Source organism: Aptenodytes patagonicus, chromosome 6, assembly GCF_965638725.1.
Source record: "Aptenodytes patagonicus chromosome 6, bAptPat1.pri.cur, whole genome shotgun sequence".
Taxonomy (NCBI): domain Eukaryota; kingdom Metazoa; phylum Chordata; class Aves; order Sphenisciformes; family Spheniscidae; genus Aptenodytes; species Aptenodytes patagonicus.
In genome coordinates, this window is record NC_134954.1 from 11,511,957 (window position 1) to 11,537,703 (window position 25,747).

General features: G+C 44.2%; 1 protein-coding gene across 8 annotated transcripts in view; it reads right to left on the reverse strand.

Annotated features, from left to right (window-relative positions):
- Positions 1-25,747, reverse strand: part of LPP (LIM domain containing preferred translocation partner in lipoma) — a 352,635-nt gene that overhangs the window by 80,848 nt on the left and 246,040 nt on the right. For all 8 annotated transcript variants that reach the window (XM_076341104.1, XM_076341110.1, XM_076341109.1 and 5 more), the window contains one exon: positions 4,958-5,081. In XM_076341104.1, the coding sequence (XP_076197219.1) occupies positions 4,958-5,081 (124 nt within the window). The remainder of the gene's footprint in view (positions 1-4,957; positions 5,082-25,747) is intronic.

Below are 25,747 nucleotides of genomic sequence, written 5' to 3' on the forward strand. Positions count from 1 at the left end.
AGTCTTAACTGTGACACAGCATCTCAAAGAACCATTGGAGATGAAGGCTTCGCCATGGGGGGAGCTCATACAACTGCTGTTAATCAGCTCCTGTCTGAAGGACTACGCAGATTTAAGTGCCCTGCAAATAGGGTGAAAGGGGAAAAAAGGGAGTTTGGAAAGGTAAAATGGTCTGCCACAGGTCTCGCAAGAGGTCAGGATGAGAAGCAGAAAAGGAAGTCAAGCATCCTGCTTGTTGGCCTTGCTCCTCAGCCTAACTCTGCACCAACTCTCCCCTTGTCAAAGTCAGGGCATCCAGCAAATACACAGAAGAAAACTTCATTTCCTGAATTATCAGCTCTGAGACAAATCAAGGTCCCTTTATTGCACAAACTGAGTATTTTCAACAGGACCATCTTAGTACCTCTCTCCTCCCCATGTGCATCCCTACAGCACACTGGAACTACAAAAGGAGACTGCTACGTTATCAAATACATAAAACTGGTGGTTCCTTTGGTAGCTCTGAGCGCTTACGGTAAAATACCAATGAAAGTTTCTTCCCACCAGTCAGGGAAACTCCTCTGCTGTGGGGAGTGACTCAGCCAGGACATAGTCCAGAAGGCAACAGGAGATGAGGGGCCCCGATGGCACTTTTCCAGTCTTAATCAGCACTGTCTGCATGGTGATAGAGACTGATAAGCTGCCAGAAGCCATTTCTTTCTATGAGACTTGAAAAGGTGGTCCAGAACAGTTGTGATCTTTGTGTATGTGGATTTTGGTTTTTTTAATGCAAAATGAAGGGCTTTAATTTCCCATGGTGGCCAACAAACAATTTTGATAGTTTCATCCTAATCTCCTGTAAATATCCATTTCCACTCCTCCAACGTTATCCAATCTCCACTCCACAAAGTATTCTTTTTTTTTCAACAAATCAGACATGCTTATCTACAATAGCACATTTATCAATGGGGAGGGCTGTGACAGAGAGAAACCATTCCTACTGCACAGTGCATAACACATTCAGGAATCCTTTCTAATAAAAAGGGATTTGATTAAAGACAGCCAACTACCACAGATCAGCAACTGAATCAGCAGCAAAGAAGGAAGAGTAGCTTAGACTTAAGAGACTTCAATTTGCTGACCTGCCAAGGACTTCCCAGGAGAAGGCACTTCATAAGTCACCTCATAACCTACAGGAGGGTAGGAAGGGACATACACCAAAGATCGGGGTGCTTAGACTTAGTATGGTAGTGTGGCCTTTCAACAAAACAAAGTTAGGCAGAATACCCAGCATGCATGTTTAACTCCTAAAAATTCGGTGGTTTTTTAATTATTATGCTTAGTGATGATATTTCCATGTTTAAGCACTGCCTTGCCAATGGCAGCTAGAGGATTTCCCAGTGACTGGATCGTGCTGCTGTGGGAAGTCTAGGCAACAAACAGCTGCAAACTGTGATCTTGCAGCTCCAAAGTGTGTCTCCAGCATGCTGCTTCTGGCTCTCACCATGCACCCGGGCTCTCCGGGAACGCAGTGCAAACCATGCCGTGCTGCCAGCTGTGTGTGCTCGCCTAAGCGATCACTGGCTAGAACAGTTCCTCCGACTCTGAAACCACCTTCAGTAATTTCCACCTAGGGAAGCTGCTGAAAGGTGTAGTGAGCACAGACCTGATGGAAGTGCTGGCTGTCCTGCTCCTGAACTCAGCTCACCCGGTCTGCCAGCAGTACCATCCAGCATTTCCAGGGCAAAGAGACAACTTTAGTGGCTCCTACTCCTCTTCCCTCCCCAGGAAGCTCCATTCTGCCCACGCTGACTCCAGAATCAAGATGGCTTGATCGAAAACCAGAGATATGGCAAGTGAAACTGCAGAAGGAAGATGGTTACAGAAAAGATCCCAGAGTGCTGACGGGCCAAATAAAATGACCTTTCTCCAGCCTGACAGTTCAAATGTAATTATTCCAACAAATTATTTTCATGACTTAATATAACGCCTTGCAGCTTTCTAGCAAGGTTAATTAGATTCCTCAATTCAAAACCTATCTGCTCTTAACCAACTTTTAATACGCTGAAATCCAGTTTTCTAAATTCAAACTAATAAAAGTGATTAGCTGACAGCTATCTGGTACGCTACAATTACCATGGCATTTAGACCTCAGGCAGAAGGTATTTAATGCAAATCAGAGTCAATGTCTCTGACCATTTGTCCTTTTTCTGATTATTTGATCAATGTGCCATATGAATCTTGTACAATCCATGCTCCCATGCTGAACAAATAAAGAACAAAGGCAGAGATATTGGTTGAGATAGTTAACCAAAGTTGAAAGACTTTTTTTCCTCCCACACTTAATTTGTTCTTTCCACATGAGCATGAAGTTACTGAAAGGCACTGGCTGACAGCTCAAGTAGATGGGTATTTAGCTCTGACATAGCCAGAATTAGTACAAAACTCCCGGCCTGCACTGCCGTATCAAAAAGCCTCATCCACTGTGACTCCAGAGACGATCTTCCTCTGGGGGTAGCTTGGGCTGGAACAAACGTAGGAGGATGAGGGCAGCCCACCTCTTTGATTTTATCCAACCATAACAAGCAGTTGTGCTCCAGAACTGCTGGTTTTGTTTTATGTTTTTCTTGGTAGGTATATAATTAGTTGTGACCGTGTCTCCCAAATGGCTGCACAGGGCACAGCATGTTTAGAGAGCTGAGGAGGAGTTCAGCCCAGCATATGGTTCTTCTGCACATCAAAAATGCCAAGGCTGGACAACACTTCAGAGATGACCTTCAGTGGCATAGACTCAGTGCAATTAGAAAATCAATCAGGTGCAGCTTGTAATTAAACATCACCTGCCCAAGGTAGGACTAGGGTTAGTGTTTGGTTTTCATCTTCCAGCTTGCATCATGCATGATTATTCCATCTTTGATTATGCTACCGCTTATATAAACAACACTGGCAAAATTTCTGAATGCTCTGGAGCCTCCTTTCCATTTTCTTGTCTCCTGCTGAATTAAGAGCTATTCGCATGGCATTGGTCTGAACTCCCATCTGATAGCCAAATTGATGACCTAACGTCGAGAGACTTTTTGTTCCAACCCTTTGAGCTATGCATCCCTTTTGGATGAAAAAACTTTGATGCACCACACTCTCAAACAGAGCAGAGCCATCTTAGTGATACAGTATTAGTCTGCAAAACCCGAGCATTTCAGCTTCATAAATACAAGTGCTAAACAAAACTAAAGCTCCACTTCAGGAAGCAATTTCTGAGCTGTGAGGAAAATTAATCACTAGAACAGCTTATCAGGGTAGGTGGTTGACTCACCATTGCTTGAAGTCTTTAAGATAAGATTAGATTTTTTTTTTTTAAGTCATGATTCAATCATGTTTCTGGGAGAAACTGAGAGTAGGACATTAGGCAGTACAATGGCAAGGTCCTTTCTGACCTTGGATCCTGTGAATCTCCAAGTTCTTTGTTCACCTGCCTACCTTCTTGGGCTATGAGGAGAACTGGGTGGGCTTTGGTCCATCAACCAGCTCCTGCCACTCAGAGCTCTTCATTAAGAAAATTACTGTAATCAAATCTCATGCTTCAGGGCTTCAGCCATTTGCCTGAAGGGAGCGGGAAAAAGGTTTCTCCCTCTTGCCCGCCCACGCTAATGGCTAAATACATGTTACGTTTGTTTGGTTGGTGCTTCGCTTTTAAAACATCAGAGAGTAAACACAAATGGATATGGGCAGAGATGAAGTCAAATGCAGCAGCACAGAAAATGCTCTCTGGTTGTCCTCTCTTCAGTTAGTCATTCTTGCTCACACCTCAGATCTGATGACTATCAATGTTTACAGAGAAGACATTTTGGCTGTGAGGGTGGAGACCATAGAAGGTAGAAGGTACTGATGGAGAATGCGGACTGGTATCAACCCCATCTACAAGGGCAATGTTTGTTTGATGAGAACATCTTGACCTCCTCAGGTAATCAGATCCTTGTCACTGTAAAAGCCTTGTTTATTAGTGAAACCTCAGTCCCACCTGCTTTCTGATTAAACCAAACCACAAAAGTTTCTTTAAGCCAGAAATGTTTTGGTCCAACTAAAATCTATAGCAAATAGACCTAGGGGGCAATCAAAATAAAGTTTTTAAGAAATGATGAAGTAAAGGAAGCTAAAGAACACAAAATGAATGGCCTACCCCAGTCTTTAACTCTACAAACTACAGCAGTTTGTTTCCTAACAACACTATCACCCAAGCCTGTCAGAAACTAAGCATACAGACAAGATGCATCAAATGTGCCCAAGGCTCTTGACTTTAATGCAGAGTTCAGACGCCGTATCACCTGTGTTTTATATAAAGGCAAGATATATATTTTACACCTATAGATGCCTGAGATAATTCTGTTCTATACCACTTAAAAAGGAAATTACCTGCTTATCTTTTTCCAGGCAAGGAACATGACATGGTTATGAGCCAATCAGTTCAGATTTGTCTTCCTCGTACCTATTGGACCCAGTTCTGGGCTAACAGGTCCCTATGTAAAACCAACCTGATTGACTCAAAATGGATTTCCTTGTCATCTATGCCAGCATACAGGAAATGAACATCCATGCCTTGGGAGCAGAACACACTTACGCTGCCAGGTTTTTTACAGCTGCAATGAGAAGGGAAGGGGCAGGCGGGCAAGACGGCACACCACACCTGAATTCAGCCTGGTAGCCTAGAAGCTGGGGACAGATGGTGTGAAAATGAACCAGACATTGAAAAATTCAACGTTATAACCAGAAAGACTATAAACATACAGCAAGTGAGCATGAGATTTATGCTGAAATTACAGAGGAATTCCTATGGATGATTACACTTTCAGCCCAAGCATGGAAAGCAAATCCATCAATATGAACGTCACTACATTAACAGTGTAGCTGCCAGGCCTCCCCATTACTGAACCTAGTAAACACGGAAAGGGGCTATGGACACTTGTGACGTGGCACTGCTCACCAAAGTAGTCATCAGAGGGAGGATTCTCCATGTCATACAGCATTTTCTTGGTCAGATGTTCCAGCTCATCCTCAGGCCTGAAGGCAGGAGTGCTTGATGTGGGTCCAGAGCTTGGATACCCACTCTGAAAAAAAAAGGACAAACAGTCTGTGATGTGGTATAAAAGCATTCACCCATGGTAAGAGGGTCTATTGGCTGCTCAGTGTTGAACTTCATTTTTTGTCTTATTTTTGCTTTTTTTAAAACCCAAGGGAGTCATGCAAGTAAACATCTCATTTAATGTAATGAAAACGGACTCCTAAAAACATGCAGTGAAGTGCTATATATCCTCCTAGAATGAGAAGTATTCTGTGCCTCATAATTAGGTGTCTACTGGATAGCACATAATAATAAATAAAGGAAAAAATTATTCCAAGGATAACTTGATACAAACATTTTCCAACACTGAAAAAGGCTTTGGAAGCATTTCAATTTGTATTTGGCAAAAGCTTCCATCACTTAACAACGCAATATAAAAGATGCTAGAACAATCATTCCTACAGTGGTGGAGTATATGGACAAAGACAGATAATCCCGAGCTTCTAGTTATATTCTCTTCCTGTTTGTTTTGACACAAATCCTGCTGTTAACATTAGTGAGAGCAGGAGCTGGACCACAGATTTTTAGTACTGGGGATACAAAGGTTTTAGTATGTGCTTAGAAGCTGAGACCTCTTGGCCTTCATATGCTAACAGCTGGCATGCAGTATTTGCAGTCTGTCTCAGTGAGTCTTCTCCCTGGAAAACAGCAGAAGCACGGGCATATTTTGAGAAGCACAGAAATAGTCTCATGCCTAGAAGTTTCTTAGAAGAAGCTAAGTTTGGTGTCCATAATGAGAAACTCAGTCACTTCAGGATTAAAAAACGCTGACACCAGCTTTCCTTGCGTGCACTGCTTTCTTGAAAGACCTGCATGCGAAAACTAACTTATTTATGAAATGCAGCATTTCAGTAAAGCAAGTGATTTCATTGATTAATTGCTGCCTTCATCAAGGATTGGACCTTAGATATGAAACTTATGAGCCTTAGTCTACAAGGAAGCATTCTTCCATGCGCCATACCTATTTAAATGGGAAGAAAATGTAAAATCACTGGAGAAACAATACATCGGCCACCTCTATCTGGCTTAGAGAGACTACATCTGACATGATGAATCTTTACTGAGCCAGTCATGTTCAACAGAGAACAGCAGCTTTAAAGCACTGCAAGAGAATTAACTAAATGCTTTCACGCTTTTTTCTTTCAGGCAAGAAGGAGATTTCAAATGAGACATCAATCAATGTAGAGAAGGTCTCAGAACGGCGCTTAGCAATAATACTTCAATCATCCACTCCCAGAAACCAAACACTTGCATGTTCCTGACCTTGTCATATTTATTTTTCTAGGGCTCATGCTAAGCTGTACACCATCACCTCCCTCGCTTGTTGACCTGATCTATGTCACAGGCGCTGCACCCATGAGCACTGCAGCATGACTGCACTCCCTGGAAGTGCTGGATTTGCCGTGCATACACAATACAGCAGTTGCGCCCGCTGCCTGCCCGCCAATTGCTCTCTTAACAGAGTAGCAGCAGTGCACAAGGGAGATGAGTGGCATGGTCCCCTGGAAGAAAGGGCACCTGGAATAAGCCCCAGGCTGGATGAATTTCCCTGGAGGGCTGTGCGAGGTCTATTTGCCGTACGTTCAGCCTCCCTGACTGAGAATATAGATTGGACCTACCATACATTCAGGTTTTCCCAGAGACGTTTTCTTTTTCTGCTCAGGGATTTTTTTCTGAGCAATATTCAAGGATTTTGTGGATTTGTCCAGGATTTCTGGATGCCTAGCAGTTGTTCTGAGGAAACTGTTGAACATCTGGAAATCCTGAACATCTGCACACAGCTCAGTACACTCTGTTGTACAAATGCAACCACGCTGATGTGTTTGGGTTACCATGACTTATTTTTTCATATGGGGAGACAGGCCTGTATGGTGCACAGGACTCGCATTTGCTTTCTAAGTCACGTAAGTGCCATCTCTGTGGGATATATCATTTTGGTGGGGATAAGGCCACTCATACGACTAGGAGTTTCAGAGCCAGGTACTTGACCCATCACACCCAGACGCCCTTGGCCAGTGCTTTGTGGCTGTTTTTAGAAGGCTAGTTGACAACTATTTCATTAGAAATAAAATAAATAGCATAACCCTAAAAAAAAAAGTTTATTAATAAGCCAATTAAAGGTGCCAAATGTAAAGCATTTAATCTTGGAACAACCTATTTTTTTCCTCTGGTCTCTTGTTCCTAAGAGCTGATCATGAATCTCATCTGAACATGTATTTTAACACAACAAGTGCAGCCAAGGTTTTATTAGTTTGAGAAATCAATCTGGCAACTGAGCCTCTTAAAATATTATTCCATCTCTTGTACCTATTTCAGTTTCCATGCAGAAAGGAATGACCATTGCCACCCCATCGACTGAGACTTCTTCCCTAAACTTTGCACAGAGAAGACAGTACAGCATAAAGCTGATGATGCCCCCATCCCTGTATTTCCCCCGTTAGCAATCACCAGTGCGGCACGAACACGTGGAAGCGCCATGCTCCAGCCTTTCTGCTGGGCTCTGTCAACACATAATCTGAAACACTGCTTTTACCCTCGGGCCTTATAATATAAATGGACTATAATATAAATGGACCAAAACAGAAAGCACAAGCTGCTGTCTGTTCACAGAAAAGGGAAGCGAGATGCATGGAGCTGAAGCGATTTGCCCATCACCACATGTGGGCTCTAAGGCCAGGCTGCTGCGAGCCCCACATCTTCAGCCTCGCACACAGCCCGCCGGGGCTGGACTCAGCGTTGCAGACCTGCACCAGCCACTCTCTGACCCAAAGCCACTGCATCTGCAGGCCTCTGCCAGCCAGGCTTCGGCAGGACACCCTGGGCAGGCAGGGTATGATGCTTCTCCCTCTCTTCCACGCCGGCTTCTGACACCTCCCAATCAGGGGCCCGCTTGTGCCCGCTTCAGTAAGGACTTGGGCTGTGCCATTTAAAATGAAAGACCAAAATCTGCAGATTTTCAGTTCTGTCTGACTTTCTCTGGTTTTGGAGGCCACGTTGCCTCATACACACAATAAATAGGCTGCTCTCGTATTTTATCTACATTGCACTTTTCCAAACCAGGCAGATTTCTTATCCAGTACCCAATGTCAGCAAAAATAACAAATACCAACCACAATGTTATGAGACGCTTTAACTTATTTTTACTAAAACGCTATCCCTTTCTGACCAACATTTAAGCAGTGCTAGGCACATCTTTTTCCTCCTCGCATGGCACATGCTGACTATGTGCCTCCAGGAAAATGCATTTCATGCATATGAACATGCTGTTGAGTTTGCTGGGACACGCACGCACACAAACGTAGAGAGAAAAGTGTATCCTTAGTCCAATCTAAAATGCCTGTTTCAGCAAAACGGTTTCCTTCCTCCTCCTTTGTTAGGTCAGGGAAAAAATATAACTCTGGCTTTCCTTACAAAACAGAGTTGTGTTGTTGTTATTAAACTTCCTCTATTTTCTCCTGATCTGTACAACAATCAAGGCTGTCTAGAAATCCAATTTGCTGTCTAATCTACCACAGTTATCTTCATGCATTCTCTTTTCTCCATGATGCCTCGATGCACACAAATATGTATTTCTGAGCTACAGACAGGTCAAAGCTGGGGAATTGCAACATGGCCTCCCAAATCCTCTGAGCATCACTCTGTCTGGCTAATCCCAGCAACATGAGGGATGATAAAATGACCCATGAGCATGGAAAAGAGCCTTAGTCAGCAAAAAGCCAGCAGGAGGGACCATGCTTTGGAAGCGGGAGCACTTGAGTCCAACCCTTGCTACTGCCTTCAAATACCAAGCAACCTCAGGGAAGAGCATGATGATTGCAGTCACATGGGCAGATGCAAATGCATTCATTAAGAAACACTGTCCTGCATGCTTAGTTAATGGGATATCTAGGAAAATGCCAGCATTCCCAGGGTTAAACCCCGTGGCAGAAAATATGTTCATGCTACAAACGAAAGGAAGTGAGTTAATCACTTGTGCCACTCTCAAAGCGCTGCAACAACATCTGGCTCATCTTCCTCATTAAAGTTCAGTTCCTAAAAAGCCAGGTCAGAAGAAGCAGTCGCGTGGAATCACTGCATAATTATTTTGGTACACAAAGTTGATACTTGTTTCAGTGCTTCTCTGGCGCATGTTTTCTACTCCAGACCTCACTGGTAATCAGCTGTCTCTAATGGCTGCCCAGAAAAGGGAGCTCTGCAGTTAGTGAGGTGCAGCCACCAACATGAACCTTGCCCATCCACATATAAATTTTTACCTGAATGGGTAAAAACCACAGCACAAAATCTGCAAAGACATCTGAAGATGATGCTGTGATGAATGCACCATCATTCAGAGTGTACTGTATGTGGTCATTTTTCTTGTCCATTTGCAAATGTTGTAGAAGAAGCTTTTTCTCTCTGAGAGAAAATAACTTCAATTATGTGTTCCCAATTACAGAAACGTGGAAATTATCTTCTTTTCAGAAGGTAGAATTAGCCCAGTTTGGAATTGAAAGGCAGCCAGAAACATCTTTCACCGATACTTACTTTCCCTTTCATTTTTTTCTTCTTGTTCATCTGCATAAAGTTAGCACTGCCCTTTCACTTCACTCACCAAAACTAATCATCAGTTAAATAAACAGTTAAATAGCATCACAGCACATTTTTTATTCAATGGCCTGACAAAGACCATACTTTTTCATTTAAGTTATTGACTGTCCAAAACAATCGCAAACTTTCAGACCAAAAAATCCAGCATGGTGCCACATCTCTCATGAGTCGAGCTCCCAAAGAAATATCAAGATTGCCTGCAGCTGTAATTCAGTTTATAATTAAGGCCAACTGATCTCTCTTACAGAGGAGATGCACTGGAAGAAAAATATTTTAATTCTTGATTTATTTTCCCAGTGAAAAGTTACAGCTGCCAGAGTACATACAGATTCCTGAAAAGACGATTCTGCCTAGAATCCCTGCGACACACATGTTCCTGGGTCTACTTCTGGTCGGAGAGTAATTCATCGAGATCTTCTGAAGAAGCTGCCCTGCACAAGGAGGTACCCACTGACAGCCAGTGACGTCCTGCCCACACCAGCAGCCCGAAATCACAAGTCTTTGGGCAGGCAGGAGCGAGGTCTCCTCTGGGACATGCCGGAGCGGGACAAGCCACCAGTTCCCTCGCTGCTTACCTGCACTGCCACTGCTTCCCACAGCAAACCAGCGATCCAGAACAGGCAGTTCTGGCAGCAGAGCCCTCATTTGTTAAACACTGGCTTGCTTTGAAATAGGACACTTTTGTAACTACTTCAAAGCTCTAGAGGATATTTGTCTTTATTTTTAAACTTCATTATTGTAACCGTATCCTCACTTAGCTATCCATGCATATTCCCAGTCCTATTCTAATCCCGCTAAGCTCTTAGTTTCAACAATCTCTTGTGACAGTAAGTTGCACAGAATTCGAGCAATAATAATAAAAATATTTTTCTCCGTTTTAACTTCATAGCCTGCAATTTTGCCCAAATATCCCTTTTTCTTACACTGTGAAACTGGGATGCAGACAGGTAGAAGAGGAGGTATCTTGACTGATAGTTTTAAAAGGAAGACAATAGAGCCAGAATGCAAAATCATTAAATAGCTGAGAAGTTCCCAGGACTTCTGAAATTCAGGCTGCTCATACAGATGCTTGTTTCGACTCTCTGGAGCCCAGGTTTTAGCTTGTAGTCATGAAAACAAAATCTTGGTCTCTGTGTATTGATACTGAATTCAACAGGATCACCGTACATGCACCCTAATTACTCTGTAAAATGGGTCTAACAATATTACTCTCTTAATTAATCAGTGCCTGCAAAGCTCTCACAGCTTCTACAATGTGACTACAAGGAGTGTTTTATTAATCATCAAGCACAGTAATAAATGAGCATGATTGTTTTGTCCTTGGATTGTTTGTATTCTATTATATGCAAACAGACTAAGTAGCTTTTCTTGCTATTCTTCACGTTCTCACTAATGTTTTGAATCTGGAAGGGCTGGTCATTTTTACTAGGTGTTATAAATGTTGGATAATCTGTAAACACCGCTATCTGCTGCTTGCTCCTGCACTGAGCATGACTGTGTTAAATGACAACTTCCACTTCTATTATGGAGAGTCGTTGTTTCTGCCGGACACTGTGGTTTGTTTATATACTCAGGGTTATCAGGAGATGAGCTAGATTTTTATGGAGCAACATCAGCCATTTCTCATTAGAAAAATCAAACCAAACAGATCTCCAAGTAATAAATTTTTTACATGTTATCTCAGGAAACAGTAGATTTAAACTATATTTCAAATAAGAACACCTATAAAATACTACATTTTAATGTTCCATTGGTGCTTAAATGTATATACAGAACCAAGTGCAGCAGTGCCTGATCTTGCCTGGGGCCTCTTGGCCCTATCATTACACAAATACACTTTACTTGTCAAGGCTTATCTCATATGAAAAGGGGAGTGGGCTGTTTTGCTTTGTGTTGTGTTTTCCTATTAACCCCACTTACTTTGGTAACAGACATTTTAGGCACTTTTTAAAAAAGCCAGGAACTCAAGGCACAAGCGGGATGGTACTACTGAGAGGGAGAATGAGGCATCACCATTATACCAATATACAGATAAAGAAATTACATCATTTTAGCCGTATGTTTTTGGCTGGAAGAGCTTGGTCTGCTTCATAAAATTACATCAGGAGGTCCTATGCATACTTGTCTATTTGTTTCAGGATTGAAAGCTTTATTCTGCCCTAAGCTGCTTGCCTTGCCACATCTCCCTGGGCTCAGAATCAAGCACTCCCTTACTCCCATGTATCATCACCAGTATAGGCTGCTTATCAATTCCCCTCCTCTTTAAAGTCATAACACTGTAGGCTTCCAGGGCTGCCTTCAAAGCATTAATTAATTAAGCATTATATTTACTACTATCAGCAGGTCAAAATCTGCATTTCAGAGTAGGAGTCATAAGCATCCATAGGAGATGACAGTCTCCAAGCCTTAGTCCCAAGCTGTGCAGGGAAGTGCTGTAGATGGGTTTGAATTAGCTTCTTGTTATTACGTTCTTGGCTATACATCTTGGGGTACATAGTGCCATCTAGGGCTTCTTGCCTGGGGAGTTGATGAGCCTCAAGACCTGTACAGAGCTCCCTTGTATAAATCCAAGGTAGCACTACTGAAAGACATAGAGCTGTGGGGGACTGGTCATAGTGAGTGGCACTCCACAGCGGGGCTCATAGTCTTCCTACCAACGAAGCCACATTGCTATCTTACAGGACAAGCACAGGGGCACACCTAGTAAAAACGGGAATGCTCCAAAATTCACACTAATGAAAAGAGGTGTGTTTGCTCAGACAGTACACAACTAGCCCAGGCAATTCATTGCCACAATAAAACCACTGAAAAAAGTATTCTCCTTCCAAAACCTACCTTTCCAGAAGGAGCCCTAAAACACAAGGAAATAACTGAGCTTTGCTCTTTTTAAAGTTTTCCTTTTGCAAAACACTTCACAAAGGCAGAGCTCAACCATTTTCACAGACGATGAAAAATGACACTGCACAACGGGCTTACACACACCTCTGGTGCAGTGCCTTCTCCGGCGGACCACAGCGATGAGGGAGCTCACCGCCATTCACCATGCGGTGCTGGGGGTTGGACTGGGTGTTTGTGCAAGGAGCACCACCTGCCCTGCGGTTCAGGTTCGTCGCCTATTGAAAAAATAGGCCGTCCCAGCTGCAGTGCCTTATCAGGTAACAAAAACAGAAGTGCTGGGGCATCACTTGTTTCAAAAGAAAAATAAATCTCACAATTTTAATGGTACTAATTTTGCATGTGAAACTTGCATTCATACTGTATTAACAGTTTAAATATAGCTTTCATGCCAGATGCCTGAATATGCTAGAAAAGATACTTAAAATATGCAAATTTGGTTTCTGTTTTAATACATAAAGAAACTTAAAATCACATCACTTTCCATCACCAAGACAGGTTTCAATCTAAGCTTTTTTCATGTGAAAACTATAACAGCAAACAAATGGTTAACCAAATGTGTTTAACCCACTATCTTGTAGTCTCACTTTTAGTCAGCTGTGACATGGGCCACTACACTTCCCAGGACACCAGTGACTTAAATGAAGACTACATATTTTGCTTAACATTAAAAGATTATATATATATAAATTACAGTAAAAAAAGCTTCTCAGACTGGAGCGGGTGCTTGGTTTAGCATCCACAGAATTGGAGGGCAGGATTCCTGAGTTTTATCCTCAGCAATATTCTTAACCAGTCTGATCCTGCACCCTGCTGTTATAAATGGTGTTCATAATGCTTGGCTGTCTCAAGAGAGTTTGAGAGTCTCAATGAACTCTTGATTACAAAATGCTTTGAGATCCTTGAATGAAAGATGCTGAATGAGTACAAATTCTGACTATTATTAATTATCTTTGGTAACCAAAGTTGTGCCTCCTTCCACTCACATGTGCCTATGTTTTGTCTTTTAAGATTATAACATCTTCAAAACAAACACTGGTCTCCCAACATGCCCCTCGGCAGTCTTGTTGTATAAATAAAAGTGATAAGAATAATATTAGCGAAAACAGTAGTGTGGCAAAAGCAAATTACATTCCTGCTGGACTCAGAAATTTCTTCCTTATCTCAGGACAGGAAAATTTCTCCATTTTACTCATGTTCTGATCCCAGAATCATCTGTTCTCTTTTCCTCATGGGTAGCTGCTTTCACTCTAAGAGCTTTGCTGTTTTTCTTTTAGCTTTGCACAAGCCATGTTTCTCGAAGTGCTTACGGGAGGATCCCAACCCCTTTTAACAAAATGAGTACAAGTTCCTTTGGAAAGTGGATGGGGAGCTCCGAACACGTCAGAGAGTGTAAGCGCCAAGTACGAACCTTCATTTGACTTTCAGTCTCTCAGGTGACTGAGTCAGGGGAAAGGAGGCAGAAACTTAACAGACAGACCAGACATCTGGATTCTGCCCAGGCCATCTACTGTGCTTGCCCCTCAGCTGAGCCGTGCTTCAAGGATGACACAAAAATATTCAAAATGACACGTCTTTTAGTGATGCAAGAGAAAAGAAAATTTGCAAATAATAATGAGAAGATTGCTGTTCTTTAAAGTCAGAGGGAGAGCTCATTAGCTTGCACCTCGAGGACTTGTGGTGAAAGATTGTAGAGAAGAGTATTAGAAGGGTACCGACACAGCTCAAGACAATATGTAAGCAGTAAAGATCAGAATTCATCCTCTAATTTCTGCCTCAGTTAGAGCATCTCTATATTTTATAACATCTATGTGGATTGTTTTGTTGCTGAATTGGTTTATACACCTTTAAGAGACTGAAGCTTTACTGCATTTAAAACAATTAATTCTCCTCATGAAGAGCCCTCTGCAGGTATCTCTAGGTCACCTGAATCCCAGCTCAGCCATCTAACATCATGTCAAGTACCATTTGCAAAGATGCGTTATTTAATTCATGAGGAGCAATCGCCCGGACCGTCAGCGTTGAGGCTCACAGCAGCTCACACGTACCACTTCTACCAGCAAGCCCTGGCCTCTCTGTTATCTCCAGCCCCAGCTAGGACAATGGCCTCGTCACAAAATTACTAGACTGGAATTGATCATAATGACTGGTGATTAAAAACTTAAAGATCCCTCTCACCTTTTGTGAAATGGAGGTGTCCACCAAAAGCGGGCAGTTTGCTTGCAGACCTAATGCTACTTGCCTACATTAGAGTCTGGGAAAGTGTTTGGCAGCAAGCTCGCGGTGCAGCCCACATCCACAAGGCATTAGCAGTACTTGCAGGTGCTACTGTGATGCTGAGCACTGGCAGTGAGGAAAAAGGTGGTGAAATTAAACAGTGCCATCAGGAGCAGAGGGAGTAATACACAAGAAAAGGAGGAGGAGAGAGTGAAGGGCTGCAGCCCCCAGTGAACATCATCTTGATAGCCTAAGCATGGCTGCTTTAGAAGAGACTTGTACATGTTTCACTATGAATTACCTCAGGATAATCAGAAATAGTATTTTCAGAACAAAGCAGTGCCAAATTCTATACTGCACTTGAGGGAAAAAGGCCAGGGCAAACACCTGTCATCTAGATTATCATTTATTTCACCCAATGTACTTACAAAAATGATCTCTCATTTGGCTCACAGCAGGAGAAATTTCTCAACAAAGTCATAATTCTCCTGTAATACAGTCTAGGGCAGTTAAGTATTACTCAGATAAAAGCTCCAAGTCTCCCTTAAAACACTGTCCCTGCTCAGGAATTTCCCACAACCGGAGGGAGGTGGGAGCTGAGAAAAGGGCAGCAAGAGATGAGGAATGATCTTCCCTCAGAGAGAACCAAAGGCTGAGGACGCAGCACGTCCCACCTGGTGGCCAAATCGTGGCAGGGAGGCAAAGAAGCAGGGGTTGTGGGCTATCAAAAAATGCTGCAGGAAGTTTCACTGTGGCTATTCAATATTCAACGGGTCTCAACCTTCTCCTTGCAACCTGCTGGAACAGGAGTGAACATCTGAGTTGGCTGTGCTACTCATGGCTGTTGCGGATGCTATTCATCCTGCTTGTGGAGAGGGCAGGAGATGGCCCTTGGAAAAGAGCAGAGAGGTCAAGGTCAGAGCTGGAATGAGGGCTCTGGCAACATGGGGAAAGAGCCAGGGGAAAGAGCAAATTAGCCTTTTCCAACACAAATGTAACAATTAAGAAAGGCAGAACTACAAAGGCAAGAGAGAAGTGCTGGCAGGAAGAGGAAGAGGGGAAGACCAGTCAGAAGGCAGTGTGCAGTAGGGGATTTGAGACAGACCCCAGCATCAGCAGAGAGGATGGGATGAGGCAGAGGAAGGAGAAGAAAGTGCAACCTGGCTAGGAGCTTCCAGAGCTGTCAAGAGCCCACAGAGAGAGGGCTGTGTGCACCCACTGCATGAAGGAAAGTGGCTTAGGGAGGACTAATGTGCAAAGGAGCTGGATGAAATGGAAGGATGGACTAACAGCATCCTCAGAGCAGGGAGCAAGCAGGAAAGCAAGAGCAAATGGGAAGTATCAGCATCAGTTGATTTTACTGAATCAGCTCCCTTGTACAAGAACTATCCAATGCTAACCAAAACCCACCAGTTTCAGACTATGGGATTGGTCAGATGCTTCCGGACACATGTGCCTGTGTGTTTTTGCTGGGACATCAGGGAGGGTGGGCACCCAGAGTGGAGCACTACACCCTCAGTCTCACTTAATTCCCACATGGAAGGGTTATATGGGGATCAAATATCACATGCTCCCCCCTCCGCTTCCCCTGCTGCATCTAGTGCATGATCCCATGTCCGTCACAGGCATGCTTTCCAGCCAAACGGAAAACTACTTTGTGGTCACGATGCTCCAGATGGTAAGTGCATAGGTGCTTGTGCTGTGGGCATTGTGCTGTGTACTGCAGAAGTACCTATGGTCTCCAAGCCAGATCAGGTTAGAAATGAAGAGCAAGGAGAAGAACTTTCCTGCTCAGAACTGGAGCCAGAAGGGGATGCAGGGCTCGCTGGATTCAGAGCCATTCTACTGCTTTCCCCCATCTTCTGTTTTGCCATCAGCCTCTTAAAAAGGCCCAAGATCTTGGCAGCCAAACCAGGCTGTGCACTAAGGAAGGGAATCTGAATTTCCCCAGCTGCAGCCTCTAAGGCTGCTGCCAGTCTGAGCGCGCAGCCACTGCACTGACATAAAGACCTAATGATCTGGGCTGTTCAAGGCATCAAATGCTTGAAGAAACACCCTGCTCAGAAGGCCACGCTTGACCTATATTTCTGTGCCATCTTTTGCGTGAGTCTGGGACTGACTTTGAGGAGGTCAGGAAAAGCCTGATGGCTCAATAAATAAGAGACACTTGGGAGAGTTAGCAGAACTGACAGCTCAACAAGATCCATGTTTAGCTGTCAAAACATTCCTCCATGTACAGAGATGCAGCTAAGGCGGCTGTCCACATACCTCCTGGGCTAGAGACGAACTTATCTCGCTAATTGGTCAAGTGGAGAATGGAGCGAACCGAAAGAGGCGGTGGCGTGTGCAATTAGAGCTGAGGAGGCTGAGGCCTGTGGCAGGACATAACGTTGCGCCTGGACCAGGCTGATGTACTAAAAAGATCACTTTGTCCGTGAAAAGTTTTCGTGTCCTGTCCAACCACAACAACAGCAGCAGCCCCCTTCTGTTTTTTAATGATTAAGCAGCTTGCAGGTTGACTGAGCAAAAGCTGAAGGGGAAAAACAGAGATATATATAATTCTGCTTGCAGAATTTACTTGAAAAGGATGGGCTAGACATTCAGATGGTGCAATTCAGAGTCGCTCCAGGGAACTCGCTGATTTACACAGCAGCGGAGGATCTAGCTCAGCGTGCCAAAGTGAGCAATGTACTCAGGTGTACATCGGCTGGTCGAGAGGCACTATTTGAGTCAACAAGGCTGTCCAAGCCCGGCCCAGACTAACTGCAGACCCCTGAGCCCTCAGCTGCATTTGTCTTTCACGGGAACACATGACACAGGGAGAAAACTGGCTCCCAGGCTGCCAGACCAAGAGCAAACACTGCAGACAAAGACCTCACTCTGGGGATATGGGTGATGGAAAGCTGCTTCCTTGCAGGTGACACTCTAGGGCTTACTTAATTAAAGTCCCTGTCCCCAGCTATGGGGCCCCTCTCAGTCTGGCTTTCATAGACTCCTGCTACCACCCCTCAGCTCAGACTAACCTGTTTTTCAGGGCCTCCTCTCTTCTTGCTCCTTTTGAGGAGCTGGCTCCCTCTTGGAGAGGACCTCAGAGCAAGCATGCCTCCTTCCACCTCCCTTCTCACCTACCCTTGTTCCTAAAAGCCAAGCAAATTTCAAAAGCATACCTAGAAAAAAATTGTGAACATCAAACACTTTGCAGACTCCTTCCTCTTCTTTCCCTCAAAACTATGTATTCTGCTCTCCATGCTCCCTTCCTGCCCCTCTGCATTAGTTTTACACTATTAAATAGGGGGCTCAGGCCCCCTCCCTCTGTAGGACACACATCTGAAAATCACTCACACACTTTAGGGGGTTTGCAACGTGGAGGAGAAGAAACAGTGAGGCCAGCAAAGTCCTGGAAGAGATTGCCTGGGGAGAGTCTGTGATTTCCATCACTGAGGCTTTTCAGAGCACGAACAAACAAATATTTGTGAAGAATGGCTTAGGCAGAGTTGATCCTGTCTCTCAGCAGCAGACAGATCTTCAAGTCTGTTTCAGCCTTATTGTTTATCCTTCTGTGATTGTGATAGCAGTTGTGACATATTCTGCAACGGAGTTGAGCAAAGCCAGCTGAAGGCCCTATGGATCATCTTCAGGGCTGAAGCTGCTTACAGGAAAGGAAGCTCATGTGCAATTAAGTTACTTTATGGATGCTAAATCAAAGAAAATTTGTTCAGAAATAGTATGACAAAGAAGCCGGGTCCTAAACAGGCACAGTGACTGCCTTTCTTTTACCATCTCCAAGATGCTGTATCTCCAGCTTAGACTTCAGGTGCATGAGGCAGCTCACATTCAGAGCACCCACTGTATGGGCTATAAATATTTGTGTTAGACAAACAGAGGGCTTCTTTTGTCCTGGCCTACAGGAATGCCCATCCGGCACTCGGTGCTGAATCCCCATTAAAACCTCCCAGAAGCTAGGCAGGATCCAGCAAGTCTGGCCAGGAGCAGGGAAACAGCAGGCAAGGAAGCATTCAGAAAATCAGCACAGATGCCCCAGACAGCAAAATGCTCCACGTGTCTGTTGTGCAAAGACCCACATGTGTCTGCGGTGGATGGAAGGAAAGAAGTTACTCCAGATACATCCACGCAAGCCCTCCCTGCAATACCACCTTTTAGGGAAAACAAATGGTATGGGAGCTATCTAATCTACTCATCGCAAAGTCTTTAAGCCGCAAGACGGTATTTACTAGCTGGTACCAGACAACATTCAAGCAAGAACAGAAAGTCACTTTCCCAACCCTCCTTGTGAATAGCTCCCATCTGTGCAAGAGAGCAATCCAAAGTCCTTATGCCCATGACAGCATTGCAATCACACGCTTCGGTTTTTAAACCCAAAATAGCACGAGCCAGACCACGGCGAGGCTAGTACATCACATGCAGCTGTGCTGATAAAGAGGAGACATTGCAAGCGGCTCTCCGGGGCGCAGGTTGCTAGGGAACGTCGCGAAGCCGCCGCAGATTTCGCTGCCACTTTCTGGCTCTTTCCCCTCTTCCCACCTCACTTGCGCTGTGCCAGCTTCTTTGCCCCAAGAGTGCCGGTCTTCCTGTCTGAAGTGTGCAAAAACAAATCTGCCAGCAACAATGGAGCACGATTGCTTGGCATGTGTTCCTGAGGAAAGAAATCTCTCTAGCCTTTGATTTTCAAAGGCAGTCAGCTGATGGGTTGGGAAAAAAAACCCACTCTCACCATTTTCTCCACATCTGTGTGTTATTTCATTCATCTGTGCTACGATTAAGGGTGGGTGGCAAGCCCAAGCGGTGCAACTCAGTGGGTTGACTTCATGGGAGCCGTACCAGCTTGCAGCCAGCAAGACATGGTGCCCTGAATGCCACGCTGTGCCCTCTGGAGCCCTCCTCTTGCCCTAACGTGCTGCTCTTTGGGAGGTTGTTGCAGGAGCCAGCACAGCTGTGTGAACACAGCTGGGCACCGCATGGTGCTCCCACCGCTCCAGTGGACAACAGGGCTTATGAGAAAGGGTACACAAGCAAGGGAAGGGCTGCTGGAGAACCAGGAGGGAAGGAAAAGGAAACTTCTGCCTTCTCAAAAAAGAGCTGGGGTAAGGAGAGACCAGTGACCAAGGTGGAAACAAAAGGCTTTCCAGTATTAATCTTTAAACAATTTGACTGAATGATTACGAAATGCAATGCTCCCTACTGAGGCATTAGAAATTTCTATTTAGATTTTGGGTGGTTTTTTCCACCCTGTGTTATTTTTAGCTACCAGTTGATGCTAGGCTGGTGGTAGCTGCTGTCAGATCAATGAGGCTCTCCTGTGACGGCAGCTGGGTGAGAGATGGCAATCGGAAGCGGGATCTCATTCATCCCAGGATGCTGCCTATTGCTGGAGCCCCTGGCCGCACGAGGAGCCAGCGCAGGAGCGGAGCAGTAGCTGATTCCTCAGATCTGTACTCACACGCCGAGGCTGCAGGCCTGGTCAAATGTCCTTCAGTACCAACAGGGACTTAATTAAACTCTAAAAGCAGCAGAGAGGAGACACCTAACAAGCCTGTATAACTCTAAGAAATAACAAGAGAGAACAGATTTGGAAGTGATTTTGAGAGATTGCTTAATAAATCTCTTTACCCCAAGAAGGAGGAAAATAAAGTATGTGTCTGAGGACCTATTAGACACGTTAATTCTGGAGACCGAGAAAGAAGCTTTTCATTTTCCTAGTAATAGCACAGCACAAATCTTGGGTGTCCACAGTGCTTGTACTCACAACACCCTCTAGCACGAGGGGAAACTCATGTAATCCCCAGGGCAGACCAGATCTGTGGCTTCTACCCGCTGCAGGGTCCTGTCTTCAAGAGGGACCATCACCTGATGATGAAGTGGTAAATAATACAAGAAGCATAAAACAATAAAATACTAAATAGTATGTCAAAAGACTAATTCCTCCTTGACTCCAGGTAATTTGTAATTAGACTGCTTTGAGATAGGAGGATTTATGTTTCTTCTGAAAAACAGAGACTCTTACGCAGTGTGACAGCATGCTTTCTTATCTCATGACAAGCCAGGCAAGGATGGTCAAGGTCTCATCTTGAACTTTGCTCAGCAGCACAGCAGCAGCACACCAATATGCAAATACCCTCCACAGATTCGTGTTATGTATCACGTGTTAACCTCTACACAAACAAGGATGATTCTCATTTTATGAGGGAATACAAAAAGTTGAATGCAAGTGTATGCCAGTACATCAGCATTCCTATAGAGAACTTGCCCTGCACCACTGCGTCATCCTCCAGTGACCTGTGGCACGACCTTAAAAATGAGAAATAGTGCCAGCATCTCCTAGAGCAATTGTGTGAACAACACTAGCCCACCTTCATTTCCCCTTTAATCTACATTTCAAAAATTATATTCATCTGCAGAGACATGCTAGGTTGATAGATGCCAGGCGCACTTTATTCCTCAGTTCAAGCCATATGGTTCTAATAATAGTGGCTAATAAAGGAAGAGTATGTTTTCACCTGTAATTTTTCAAATCCCATCAAAAAGTGGTGCAACACTGCAGACTGCAGCACAGCATATGAGCTCAGTCACATTGTGCACTGCTCTGCGCTTGCTCTGCTAATGGCCCTTAATTAATATGCACAACCAGCTCAGCATCAAGGGCAAAGAGAAAGCGGTACACCTATGTGTTTGCAGAAATGGTACCTTAAATTAAAACAAACAAAGCAATTGAAAGTTTATTAAAAGTGCATTTTGGGATCAGAGCCCTGTAGCAGACTTTAGAAATAACCAGGAACAGAGAACATCAAGTTATCTAATGGGTTTTTGGCAATCATGTTACTTCAGAAATAAATTTTCCGGTAGTACGGAGACAAATGCTCAAGACCAACCTTGACATCTTGAGCTTGGCATGTCTCAATAACCTCTGTAGTTAAAATCATCCATTGGACACTTCCAGGAAAGACAGCCAGTAGATTTCTCACAGAGGAAAAGCAGCAAGTAGCAACCATAGCTAACTCAATAAAGCTTAATGGAAAGTAAGCAAGGGCTACGGCTGGTATTAACACCCTGGTCTAGAGCTAGGGGACTTCAACCTAATTTACTGTGGAAAAAATATAATTCACAAAGTCACCCATAGAGTACCTACTGCAACACAGCATTCAATATAATAGCCTGGCATCATCTGACTCCAGATGAAAGAGTAAGAGGATATATTTATACTGCACATGACTCCAGCCTCCAAGAATGTACCTCAAGGCGGTAGCAATGTGGTCTTTTACCCAACAGTGTCCTTAGCCTGCCACAATTACTGCGCTAATCTGCCACAAAAGCATAGGTGTGTGCAGCCAGGCTTGCTGGGGGGAGGTTGGAGTATGGTTAGCAATCCAGCAAGCTTTGCCCCACCACTGAGGCACTCGCTGTCTTCCAGCTGCCTCCCACAACTCTGAATGAGGCCAAGGGCCAAGCAAAATCTTCCAGGTGACTTTTTGCTTATGGAATAGAAGCCCAACAAGCCATAGAGAGGCTGAGCTGGCAGCCATACAAGGTGCTGCAGCAGATGGGTGCCCTTGGAGATCCCAGCAATATACACACGTCCAGCGAGGATGCATGGACTTGGGTTTCACAGCTCACCTCTGGGCTGAGCTAAAACCATGTTCTCTGAACCAGACAGATCCAACAGTAAAGACAGGCTTACTCCAAAGGACTGAGGCGAGGCACAAGGCGACCTCAACAGGATAGCCTACACTCCTCAGTACAAAGAGGTAACTCAGTCCAGGGTAACTCTGGGACACAAGTCTCCACTGAGGACCATGTCATGAGTCTGACTTGACTGCACAAACCCACTTGAAGAGACAGTCCTTCTCTCTAGGGGCTGCAGAATAAATAGGATCAGACTCAAATTTCTTATTAGATACATGTCTAATTGCTCAGGGTGCCACAAACTTCAGTGCAGCACCTAAAAATTATTTCCCTCCCTTGCTGCCATGTTTATTGGTTCAGCTCTTTAGGAGCTGAAGTCTATTATTTCTCATCTCATGGGTTAGGAGACCAAAAGATAGTGGAAAGGGAAAGAATAAGATGACTATCTGCCTTCTCAAGCAACTGAAAGTTGTCTCCTATCATTCAGGGGATCCACCTGTTTACTGTACATATATATTCCTTTAAATCCAGGAAAGTTTCTGTCTACAACAGGGAGATTTTGCACACAAAGTGAATGGCAGAAGCTTACATTCCTCTCTTAGGGGTCATATCTTCTGATACACATGACCCCTACTGAAAAGCATCCAACTGGGGACACTTCTTGTTAACGTCACAGAAAGAATCATCATTAAAAAGCCAAGCCCTCTGGAAAGGGAGGAAAAAACCCCCCAACCCTGTTGCTAATAATCTGAGCAGCTCATTTCTAACTACGCATTTTTAGTCCAAGAGGTATTTTTTCTCTTAGCAGCAGCTTTCAGATTTTCAGACCAGATCCCCACCACCACCTGCTCTCTCTGCTCAGTGAGTACTAGTGCTAGCATGCTACTACGAGCTCTAGTACGGGAACTAGCTGATGCATAGTTCACAGCTGCCTCCACTTTGCATCCCATGCACTTTCCCAAAGCTAGCTGCTGTGTTTTCAGCGACCTGGGAAGAAATACTTGTTCCCTTCATAATTAGATTCACAGTAAATATGGGAAGTGAAGCAAAAAGAACACAATGTTCAAAGCTGCCACTCATGGTTAAATAATTAGTCAATATTACGCTCAAATGCTGCCTCCAGTGTTCATGCCAATCTGTATGGGGAGGCATTTGTCCTTACATTACTTTGGCGCCTTGTTTCAGTAATTTCTATAAGCTGGCAGTCTGGCCTCAGCAGAGAATGGGTCACACCACTGCTAATTCAGATAGATTACTAAATACAAATAAGAACAGAGAGGGATTAAAGGTGGTGAGGTGTTAACAAAGCTTTGGTAAGTAACATATGCAAGAAATCCTTTTGCCTGATTTTTATAAAGTAAGCCTTGTCTAAAAACAAGGGGACTAATTAGCTGATAATTAATGCAGAACCATAATCCTGTTTGGTCTACATGTCTGTTATAGTTATATACACAGAAGTGCTATCAGTTCCCGATAAGAAGGATTCGGTTCCTTCTCCATACTGCATAGGAGCCCACTCCTTTTGCTCAACAGTCAATAATACTGTGGGCCCTGGTAGGATCCTGAAACAATTCCCCAGTCTGGAAACTGCAGTTCACCAAGGCACTGCTCCATCTAGATATTTATGTTGCTCCTACCAGTGCAACATTTTTCGTGGCTGTATTTTTCCCCATAGCATTTGTGTGTGCTAGAAGGGTTTCCTGACAAAAGGAGTCATGATGGCTTATAGCTGATCTAGAGCTGCACTTGATTCTTTTGGAGCGCTAGGTGATGCCTGAATGAATGCTGTTGCTTGTCTAAATAAGCTAACTTAGAAAGAAAGCATGAAACATTTTATGAGCAATAGGGACAAGTACAGGCTAACCCCTGGAATGTTCCTGTGTCACCTGCACAGCCTCTCAAAAATGCTCCCATCAAAGGAATGGAGACTATGTCAACATTTACCTTAATCGCCTAGCAGCTGCATGGCTGCCTGCTCATACCTCGTTAGGCTGTGCAAGTTTCACTTCCACCTCATGCCACCCAAAGGCAGGAGTACTACAGACATGAATGAAGTCACCTTGTTGTAAAACAGAAGCAGGAAGAAAAGCCAGCTCTGGCACACAGCACCCCTTCCAGCTCTGCCGGACTGTGAAGCCCCTGCCTGGAAGCTGTCCACAAGGAACAACATTATGATCTTAGGAAAAATTTGCTTCCAATGCATTTCACCAAGACTGACCCAAGTAAGGGTCAATAAAATAGCCACACACCACAGATGCGGCAACAAATGGTGATCTGCAGCATGAAGAAGCCCAACCAAATACCAGCTCCTTTTCCTAACGCTGCTTGCTCCTGGAAAGGAGCCACTTCTCCCTGATCTTTGCCTGATGCAGAGACTACTCTGACTTGGGCTACTAAGAGCATCACTAATATAACCGAGAGCATCGCTGCTAAAACCAAGAGCATGTCTCACAAGCAGGTCCTGCAAACGCATCCAACCGGCTGAGTGCAATTCTAATTTACAGCACCTGTTGGATATGGAGACTAGCAAGCACTGAGGTAGTGGGTGTGTGCCTGAACACCCTGCCCAACCTTTAAGCATGTGAAAGAGGGGGGAGAGGAGAAACGCCGATAAAAGAACTCTGAAATGATTCATTTTGTCTGAGTTTTACTATGCATGCCTGACAGTGACTTCATTAATCAGATAGCTCACATCTGGGTTGCCACCCTCCCCTCACTGCTTCATCCATCCACACAGCTTGCTGGGGGAAAAGAGAGTGAGTTGGGATCCAAATTAGAAACTATGATTGTTGAAGTAGAAAATTAATTGCTTTTCTTCCCCTTCTTCCCCCATTCTCAAACACCCCTCCCAGGGAAATTTGTGCTGAGAAGTCCTTGTGAACAAACACATGGAGACTAACAGAACATGCTCCATATGTACCAGCAACCAAAAATAAACTGAAGTCTGAAATGCATACAGTCAAGTGGATTCATAATGTCTGTCTCTACGCCACGGTAACAGATGGTCAGTGAACTGTTACAAGACAGACCAAGACTAGTTAAACAGATGGGGAATATTATTTTTATACTAGTTTGTAAGTGAATATTTAAGTTTCAACTAGGTTATCTGAATTACCATCAAAGGAGCACACTCCTGCAGTCCCCATCCAGACTGAACCAAATTCTGTGGAAGCTTTTGCCCAAGGAAGCTACTGTGATTTCTTCTTACGGCCTTTCACTGGTGCTGCTAGTACCTGTGGCAAAACCCTCTCAGACCTCGGCAAGGTTGGCCCAACGCTGAGTGCCTCTGGAAGTCCTGCTGTTGCCTAAGGCAGC